The sequence below is a fragment of the Natator depressus genome, chromosome 1 (assembly GCF_965152275.1).
Source record: "Natator depressus isolate rNatDep1 chromosome 1, rNatDep2.hap1, whole genome shotgun sequence".
NCBI lineage: Eukaryota > Metazoa > Chordata > Testudines > Cheloniidae > Natator > Natator depressus.
Genome location: NC_134234.1, coordinates 201862246 through 201872872, shown reverse-complemented (window position 1 = coordinate 201872872; position 10627 = coordinate 201862246). Strand labels below are relative to the sequence as shown.

The window sequence follows — 10627 nt, the reverse complement described above, 5'->3', positions numbered from 1 at the left end:
ACTAGAAGAATTCAATTCCCCTTCAGGGATGTATCAAAATCCACTTTCCCAACAGCTGGTGGGGAGGACCCAGGCCCACTCTCTACTCCAGGTCCCAGCCCAGGGACCCTATAGACAGCAGCCATCCACCACATCCCTTTAAATAAACTGTATCACTTCTACAATTCCCCACATCCTCTGTTCACTCTTCATACTTCCCTCAAACCATCATCCATTTTCCTCCAGCTCTAGCAAAGAACTGAACTCACAATGGCCCTGCAGCTCTTCTTATACTAGCCTGCTGGGACCTGATTGGCTGCTTCCTACACAGCCGCTCTAGGCAGCTTGGAGGACCTTTCTACTGCCTTTTTGTGAGGCAGGGTGAGGCAGGGCAGCAAGGCCTCCAGCAGGGGGCTTCCAGACCCAGTCCGCCACATCATAGGGAGCAATGCCCCTTTCCAAAGGACGCACCTTCCAGAGATGTCCTCCCCCATTGATTGGAATGGCTCTGTGCCAATGTACACCCACAGTGACTTAGGCATTGCATTTATTGTCGGAATATTTCTTATTCTTAGAAACCCCACAGAGCAGGCAAATTATTCAGTCCCAGTCAACATAATGTTGTATTATTATTTAAAAAACCTTTACTGAGGCTTTGCCCTGTGTTGGTGTCCTCCACGCAAAGATCTCAAAGCACTTTATATGAGTCCTGAATTAATCCCAGGGTGCTGGGCAAGTGCATTACTACTTGGGGCTCTCAACACTCCCATGCAATAGTCTCCCCCTGGCACAGTTGCGGAACCCCAAGGCAAGAGAGGTGAAGTGCTTTGCCCAACGCCACCCTCCCAGTCAACAGCAGTGTCGGGGCAGACCTCAGAAGGCCTGGTTCCATGACCACAGAGCCTCCCCCTTCCCACCAAAGAAATGCTTCTTGGCAATAGATTCATCCCAAAATGCTGGCAGTAGAAAATGTACCGGAGTACTGCCCTGGGGGTCTTCCCTGGTGCCAGGCAGTGCCATCCACCTCTCTAAAACCAAGCTCTGGCACATTTCAGTGCTAAAGAAGCTGTTGGCCCAGCATAGAGCTCTGCGCCCCGCATCCCATTGTCTCGCCTGGCTGGGGGACTAAGCACCCTCCCAGACCAGTGGTTTTCAACCTGTGGTCTGCAGATCCCTGGGGGGCCGTACACTACACCTAAGATTTCCAAAGAGGTCCCCACCTCCATTTGAAATTGTTTAGGGGTCCGCAAATGAAAAAAGGTTACAGACTGCTGTCCCAGGCTATTAGCTGCTTTGTTGAACAACCCTGGGGCCACCATGTCCCTTCTTCCCCCCACAGTCCATCCAGGCTGGGTGCACTTCCAGGTGTATTGGACATTTGGGCCAGCACTAAAGAAATGTGCTGGAGAACAGCCTGAGGAGTCTCACTGAGCTTAGTGTATAATGTATATGATGCAGATTGGTGTCTAAAGCTTCTTTATTAACTTCCATGCACAATGCCAGTGGTATTTTTCTAGACGAGTGGGTAGCCAATAGTTTGGGCGCGAGGGAGCAAACATGGCCATAGCCTGCATATCCAGAGGCTACGGTTTCTATCACGGGCTGCTTTCGACTGTTATAATTTGTGGCACCGATTCAGTGAGAATTCTGCTCTGCTGAAAATATTTGGGCTGTGAAAACTCCCACACTGTGACAGATGTCAAGTCCAATTAAGCGACACGTGTCCAGGTTTCTGTCCAATAGGATTTCCCATTAAATATCAATTTAAGTGGGGGGGGGGATGCCATCCCTCTTTCCCTATGCCTTTATCTCTTCCACCATCTCCAGGCTCAACCCTTTGGTACCAGGAGAGAATCCACAGCATCTCTGTTTCTCTCCCTCTGCCACCTTCCCCAGCTTTTCTTTGCTTCGCTGTCACTACAAGGGGGACTTGCACTTTTTCACCAGCATCATCTCTTGCAGCATTTCCAAGCCACTGGCAATGGTTTATATGCATGTATAAATAAAAGAGATAAAGAAGGAGTTGGGACAGAAGGATACGGGGTATATTTTAAATCTGATCTTCAAGGACTGGAAGAAAACTAAACATTTATTTCCCTGCACCCTAGTAAATAAATACATACATAAAAAGAAGAAGGGGACGCATCGTTATTCCTGATTTACAGTATTGTGTGCCTGGGAATAGAAGAGACATCAGCTGAACAAAGCCTATCTCTACCGAACAATCTCACTTCTGAGCCCGATCATATCAGAGACCTGCATGGCATTTTCTCTTTACAGGGGTAAGCCGAGGAGTACAACATAAATTGAATCTTATCCCGACCATCATCTTTATCGATTGTGCTGCTATTAGGAAGGAGGGGGGGGAAATATCTTGATTGTGTTTATCTCTGCATCTCTTTTGTTATTTATCGAGACCTGGGAGGAGGAAGAGAAGGGGAAAACAGCACTTTTCAACACATCCTCACACATACACACACACCCCAAACACACCGGCTACTGATATATTCTAGATCTCTGGGAGAAAAAAGGCTCTGGTGGGAAAATGTATCTCTAACTCCTCTTAAATTACCTACGTTGTTATTTATACTCTCCAAAAATTAGATAACATCTTCCATTTCTGGACCTGCGAGGCCATCACAAGGAATGAGATCTGCCTTTTCCAATTCAAACAGAACAACTCGCTGCTTTTAATTTATTTTTGATTCTGAATTTTTCTTTTTCTTTTTAATGTTCCTCTCCTGGAGTTTCGAACTGTAAAAGCACCAGGGTGTGGGAAAGGGGGCTTTAAGAAAGATTGTTGCAAAGACTCAAGCAAGGTAAGCGCTCTTTAACTAATATTCTTTTGCAGGTGAAATTGGAATCGTTTTATTTGAAATCTCTCTCTTTGTTCAGATTGCCAACATAGGCGCTGGATATTGTTTGAGATCAACCCAGATCGTAAAGGAAGGGAATTCAACACGCTGTATGGACAAACCTTACAGCAACTTTCTCCGATAACTAACGCTATAATTTCCCGTTTTATATGTTGCCACGCTGTAAATTTCGAAAGCTATTTATCTATCCCTTCTTTCAAATCAACCTCTCAGCTGAAAGGCGCTATTCGTATTTTTCAGAAGATCGCTGATATTTAACCTGCGTAGTGGCTTGTTATTTTGTTTTGTATTCTTGCTTTCAGAACCTCATTAGTAAAGTCATCAGCATTTTAAAACAGCAATAAGCAATTCGGAAAGTTCTAGGGGTCCCCGACTCTCTTCTAAGTGAAGAAATCTTGCAGTTTTTCTTTCCCCCCTGTTTCTTTTTTGTAATCGCTTCATGTTTGTTTCCTTTGCTCCCTACACAGCTTCCTGCAGTTCCACTGTTTGTTTTCTTGACACATTCGCCGGCATATTGATAGACTTTTAATCCGTGTGGATGTGTTGTAATAAAACAACCAGCTACAGAGGGATGTGGGTTTTAGACCCTGAATTCCCACTCAGCCTTTCCTCTCAGGAAGCTCCTCAGTGTGAAAAGCATTTCAAACAGGGTGGAATCTTACCTGACCCCCACCCCCCCCCACCCTTTATTATTAATTATAATGATTATTTTATTTCAAATCTTTAATGCGCTCAGAATCATACAGTCTTTCGTTTTGAAGTTTTTTTTTTTTTGCAAACTGGTTCTGAGTAATAATAATAATAAGAAATAATAATAATAAATCATTAAATGCCCACAGTACTGTAGTTGAGATCATAAACTTTACACTGAAATACTTTGTAATCCTAATTTTTGTGGTAGGATGATGTATTCCCTCCTCCCTCCCCCACCCCACATTTGTGTCCAAGGTTATTCTCTAGTTGCCTGATGTATTGTTTTATTACATGCCGGCATGTCCATATGAGTTCCTGGATTTGTATTGCTGTCTACATGACAGATGGTGTTCTGTGAAGCTGCAAGAAGATACGATTCAATTTTCTTTTGAAAGGCACGTCTAAATTCAGTCATTTATTTATATATTTTAGAAGGAGGGGGAGAGAGAGAGAATGAAAAGAAATGTGAAAGTTTTTTTTAAACCATCTTTAATAACCTGGAACCCAGAAATATCCCCATCCAATCAGTTACTCTGACGCTACAGATTCAAGAAAATTAGCATGAGAAAGCAGCTCCGCATTGTACGAAGAATAGAATAGAGGAGCTACATTAGATCCTATAGGTTTGATTGTATCTCCCCCATACTTCCACGCTGGCCTTGTTATGGTTAAAGGGTCTTGAGCTATATTTCTTTCTATTTTAAGCCATCAAATCCATATTGGATTCCATTTCCGGGTTAAGCAAAAAAAAAGTTTAACAGACAATTGGTAGAGGGGAAATAGTGTATTTAGAAATGAAAAATCTATTTAATATTTGGAGAGTAGCTGAATTATTGTTTTATTCTTATTTTATTTTGTTATTGCTCCCTGGGCCTGTTTCCACAAGCAAACAAACTAGGGAAATGATCAGAGGAAGAATATTCTGTAAAAGCTGTTGACAGATGTTAGATTGTAAATTATGCAGTATGGTTTATTGTTGTTATTATTATTCCTACGATCATTGGTAGTAACCCTTTCCACTTAATAAAAAAAATGGATTTGAGTTTTCTCTATAGAAATCTCCCTGTTATAACCTAGGTAAGATATAATATTTATCTTTTGTGTCGTTTCTATTTTACTGAGATGGGGGTTGTTTTGTTTAGAACCAGTTAGTTGGGATTTACAAACCCTTGGGAGAAGTAGGGAGGAGGCTCAGGCAAGGGGAAGGACATTGGTAATTATTATTAATTCATTACTATTTTTATTATTATTATTATTATGTAATGTTGTTTTTCAAAGCCAGGTAAAGGGAGATATAATCAGAGGCTAGAGGGCATGGTTCTACTCCGGAGTAACTCCACTGAAGTCAATGACACAAAGCTAAAACTGACGCAAGTGAGAGCAAAATCAAACCCGAGTCTAGTCTGGTTATACCCAACCTGCCTTTGTGCCCAAACACATTGTTGTCTCGTTGTTATCAACAGGCCCTATCTCTAGCGGGTCTCCTGGTTTGATCTGGTGTTTCTTTCTCCTTGGGCCAAATTGTTCTCCCTTGCAATGGTGTCAATCTGGAGTCACTCCCTTGCCTTGGCTAGAACGACTCCACCAGGGTTACACCCGCGCGTGTCAGGAGCAGAGTGCGGCCCCGTGTCCTGACCTGGGAGGCGATTGCCGGCTTGCTCTCCCCATAGCGGAGGGGCACCCTCCCTGACTCCCCTTGGCGCTCCGATTTGGCATTTTCAGGGCCAGGGAGAGTAATTCCAGCCCGGATTGGTACTGGCGGATGAGCTCCGCTAGCGGGGAGGGGCTGGGCCGGGCCCAGGGGAAAGGGGCTTTGCCGGTCGGCTTGCACAGTAACAGTGTGGACTTTTCTATTTTGTGCCTCCCTCCTTCCCCTGCCCCCTCCCCCCTCCCCTTCCCGTGTCACTGAAGGCTCATTTCCCCACCCCACCAAAATGATGCTCAGCCCGGACCAAGCGGCGGATTCCGATCACCCCTCCTCGGCCCCCTCGGACCCGGAGTCCCTGGCGGGGACCGACGCCAAGGGGCTGCTGGGCTGCTGCGTCTCGGACCCGGAGCCGGTGGAGGAGGGCGGCGGGGAGGGCAAGGTGGGCGGCCGGGCGGCCCTGCACCCCCAGCAGCTGAGCCGCGAGGAGAAGCGGCGCCGGAGGAGGGCCACGGCCAAGTACCGCTCGGCCCACGCCACCCGCGAGCGGATCCGGGTGGAAGCCTTCAACCTGGCCTTCGCCGAGCTGCGCAAGCTGCTGCCCACCCTGCCCCCGGACAAAAAACTCTCCAAGATCGAGATCCTGCGCCTGGCCATCTGCTACATCTCCTATCTCAACCACGTGCTGGACGTGTAGGGGCTGGGCCGCGGCAGAGGGGGACCGCGGGAGCACGGCTGGCGGGGACGGAGGCGACGCGCGCTGCCGGGAGGTGATACTGACAAGGGGAGACACTTGCAACATATTCCACCTGGGGAAGGGAGGGGCCCTCTGAGCCCCTCCTGGCGGCCCCGGGGGTGGATCCGACTCTTTCGGGACAGCTTTGCGGGGTTCCCCAGGGTCCTTCGGGTCAGACATTGCAGATGCATCTGCGTTTTCCAAGACAGCTGTAGGGCCTGATAACCAGCCAAGATCATTCATATCAATAGACCAACTCGCTGTCTCCTGCACGGCTAGTTTTCCTTTGGAAATCACTCCAGACTTCGCAGGTAACATTTCATTGTCCTCCCTTTCTTACTGAAGGAGAGCTCAGAGCTGTGATGGCTCTAGGGGACAAAAGCTCCGAAAGTAGAGACTTTTTTATTTCTCCTCCCGGACAATCGCACAGTGCCCTACACAAAACGCAAGAGACCAGTTTGTTTTTCACACGAGAACTTCTACAATTAGCCTCCAATTCAGCAAAACACTTAAGCACTTGCCAGGTCAAGGGGACTTTAAAACGGCCCTAAGTTCTGCAAGCTTAAGTGCTTTGCTGAATGAGGACATTAAAGACTCACAAGGTAAAAGGGAGCTATAAAGAACATAAAAAGGGAAAGGGCAGATGCATTTCCAAAGTCTTCTGGGGGTATATAAACATAGACTGAATATTTTGCAAGGTTTTCTTTTTAAAAATCTTTTCCCACCTAGACCACAAGGTGGAAGAGCAGTTTGGTGATACACATATAGAAAGTCCAGTTTTAGAAGGAAAATGTAAAATCAGATTGTTTTTCAGGTTGTCAAGTGCCCCTTTATATATCCAAAAACATCTACTTGTGACCTTAAACATGTGACCCATGGGTGCAGTTAAAAATAACTATTTTTTATTTATGTTAGAAGGAGTAGACTATTTATTTTTTTCAAGACCTATTTATTTTTCTGAGTGGTGACAATTTTACTTTGGATACTTTGTGCCAATTGGTTTATATAGTCGAGTGTTTACACTTTCTCCTGTGGAATATTATGTCTAACTTTTCAAGTGTTTGTTGGGATCAATACAGTGGTTATTTGTTTTTTGCTCCAGTTATATTGCACTTGTATATGACAACCTTCCCTTCCGCCCTGTTTCTAAGTATATTTTATATATTAAGACATTTGTTCTTGAAGGATATTTCTTTTTTGTGTGGGATCAACACTAGCACTTCACTAGAGGTTGTTTTTTTTTTAAATACTTGTTGTTATTCTGAACTATAGTTATGTCTGAAAAGTACTTTACAAACAGTTTATAAGGGAAGTAGTTTTTTTGTCTGTGTGTGCGTGCGTGTGTGTGTGTGTGCGTGTGTGTGCGTGTATGTATGTGTGTGGTATTTTTTTAGGAAATGACTTTTTTCCTAAAAAAAAGAAAAGAAAAGAAAGAAATAAAAATAAAAATAAAAAAAAATCCAGGACTACTTTCCTTTGTAACAACCAAAAAAATTCTATAACCTGAATATGTTTCATGTTCTCTGCTGTGAAACTCTCAAAACAAGGAGCGCGTTTTAGAGACAAAAAAAGAAAAAAGAAGTCTGCGATCCAAAGATTTTAATCTTTTTCAGGGTTTTTTTGTGTGTCTCTGTTGCTTTATATAATGCAATATTTTGTAGTGAAAATAGATGAATCTGGTTTCTATCTGATGCGTTTTTCATATCTCTCATGAATGGTGCGCTGTTTTGCATATAAATAAAAGTATCAAATAAAGCTGGTTTTTCCTAATTATTTTTCTTTGATTTTTCCATAAGATGGAAATTAGAAAGGATGTACAGCCAGTATTTGCATGAGATTTTTGAAGCCTTCTAAAGTTGTCTATGAAAGAATCTCAACAGGTTGCACAAAAATGGACAGTTGCTGTGTGATACTAAAGATCATAATTTATCTGATAATAAAGAAATTCCTCACATAAGGCCCTGATCCTACAACTGGGCTCAACAGATTCAGTTGCAGGATCAGGACCTAACTGTGTATGAGCTGCAGGACATTTCTTTCATCCCCTGCTCATTCCACTGGGCATCTGGTAGCACACTTTAAAGTTCAGGCTGTGAAGTCAAATCAAACCTTTAGAATCACCTGTTTTTACAAATTGTTTCTGACGCATTCATCTACGTGGCTGGTATTTTACATGCTTTGTCCCTGCCTGACTGTGAGGTGTTTGGGTTTTTTAAGTTTAATTAAAATCCCTTCTGCTAGTTCTGATTTGGGTGCAGTGAAATAAAAATACACTTTTCTTGTTTATAAAAACTCCAACCCCACTTATTTGGACAGGGCTACAGCTAAAATGACTGATATTTGAAACATGGCATTAATGTAGACCTGATCTTGTAAAGGTATATTACCAGGGTGAAAATCACACTGTGCAGAGGACCAGCAAGGCGTAAGCACCACTTAACTGACAATTAAGCCCTTGTCTGGCTCCTCTGCATGGGGTGCATTTTACTTGCAGTGCTGTACACTATGAGTAGTCCCATTGACTATGGGACACATCTTTAACCTTCACCATAGTAATGGTGTCCATCATCAGGCCCACAATCTTCACTGATGAATAGAGGCTTTACTTAGTTTGAAAAAAAAATTTTTTTTGATTAACCATAGTCCTGACCAGCTGAAAAACTGTACATGGAGAAGGTACAGTAGATGATGTTAACTCTAAAGGTGCATACTTTCATATGCACTGTGCAGCATATACAGATATTGCAGCCAGATGCACCCTTTTCAAAATGTTACAACTTTAAATGATCATGTAATTTTAAAACTTTTGCTCCAGTTTTCTTCAAATCTGGCTTGTTTCATGTAGACCACACAGAGATTTATACATTATGCCAAGGATGATGACAATTGACTGAGCAGATCTGAAGTCATGAACCTTTACATTCAGCAAGCCCTGGCACTACCTTAATTCACACAGACTTACAAGGTCCGTATACAAGTGTGGAAATGCACATTAGGGCCAGATTCTACTCTCAATTACACAGGTGTAAATCAGTAGTAAGTCCACCAGTATAAATAGGCTGCAGTACTAACATACAGAAATCAGTCCTTGGCTGACTGGTGCCTCTAAGTGGACCAGCTCCTGCTTTAACTGAAGTCAATAGCGGGTGAGGGGTAGTAACAGGATCAAATCCTAGGTGTGACTTTTTCTACTGACATTGGTAAATTCCAGTTGTCATTTGATGGCTGATGCCAGTTAATTATAAAAAACTAAGCCTTTTGCTCCCCACTTCTTTCTTTTTCTTAAAAATAAAAATCATCATCACTGAGGAAATAAACACAAGAAACAAAGTTAGTGCAACGTGAAGTCTTCATGGTTAAGCATGCAAAAGCCAGGAAATGCCAAAATGAAGATCAAATAAACAACCTTAACTCTACCCCCTTGTGCTTATGCCTTATGAGACAGATACCATCCGCAGCTCATAGGTTATCTTGGATACACTGTACCTAAGTTAGTAGCAAAATGTATTATTATTTGACTTACAGGATGTGGTCACATGTTAAGGACTATATCATTTTGTGCAAGCTGACCAGCAGGCAGAGTGCAAACTTAAAATGAATAGTGCTGACTTTTTAATGTTTAAACCTGTATCCTTAATGTTGCACTAATGTGTTTTTTTGCATTTAATGTTAGACATGAGCCCACACTGCAACCATGGATATGAACATGCTCAAAACTCGGGAAAGTTTAGTTCTGAATCCAGACCTAAATCTGGCCCTGAACAACATGGCTCAGGTCCTTCTCTAATTAATACTGATATAAAGTATAAGACAGAGACCTGGAAAATACCACTAACATACAGACATGAGAAATGCCTCCAATGTACAAACCTGGGGCATTTCACTAACAGATATCCAGCATGCCATTAATATAAAGAGATAAAACATATCACTAACATAGCAATGGGGCATGGTACTTCCAATATATGACATAGAATGCTGTGCTAAGATATTGACAAGTGCACATGAATAACATCAGACATGAAGCATGCAACAAACATGCAAACACAAGGCATTCTACTGAAACACAGAAATGGATCCTGCCACTAACACAATGAGAGAGATCAAACTCCTGCACACAGACCATGGGCTAACATAAAGATATAGGGCACAAATCTACACCACTTTATCCGCAAGTGTCACTTACACAGGTAAGCTTACTCACTTCAAAGGGCCAATTTGCATGAGTAAGGGCTCTTTACATATGCACTGTGCAGTGTATAATGCTCATGCGCATAAAAGATTGCAGGGTCAGGAGCGTAGTGCATTCTACAAAACATGCAGACATGAGTTACACTGCTAACAGACAGGCATACATGAGGTAAACTGTTTCCAGACATGAAACATGCCTCTAACTTTTAAGCATGGTACATGCTATGTTTATTCATAAATAGCTTAGTTACTGACCAAGAAATAGCACCGTCAGGTTGGATAATGTTATGTAGCCAGTGCTCAGAATGGGGGAAACAGTGCGGGCGTTTGAAGTAATTTGATATCTTGCGTTATTCCTACCAACGGGGGAAGGAAATGGTTTTCTATTTTTTGTGTGTGAGTTTCAACAAAGAAATGGCACTTTTTCAGTGTATTGTTATGAAGAAATACCCAAGTTTATCTATCTAGCTATGTATGTCATATTTGAAATAAGGCATACATTTTTAA

At 42.8% G+C, this 10627-nt stretch overlaps 1 protein-coding gene across 2 annotated transcripts; it reads left to right on the top strand.

Moving 5' to 3' along the window:
- The first annotated feature begins 1813 nt into the window (after window positions 1-1813).
- On the top strand, window positions 1814-7605 carry NHLH2 (nescient helix-loop-helix 2). Of its 2 annotated transcripts, none has more exons than XM_074947517.1 (3): window positions 1814-2261; window positions 2727-2798; window positions 5460-7605. In XM_074947517.1, exon 3 carries the CDS (start codon window positions 5483-5485, stop codon window positions 5888-5890), a length of 408 nt encoding a protein of 135 aa, XP_074803618.1. In that variant the 5' UTR covers window positions 1814-2261; window positions 2727-2798; window positions 5460-5482; the 3' UTR covers window positions 5891-7605. The 2 variants fall into 2 exon arrangements, with proteins under 2 accessions (XP_074803618.1, XP_074803611.1); XM_074947510.1 differs by having other exon boundaries at window positions 2584-2798.
- The last annotated feature ends 3022 nt before the right edge of the window (window positions 7606-10627 follow it).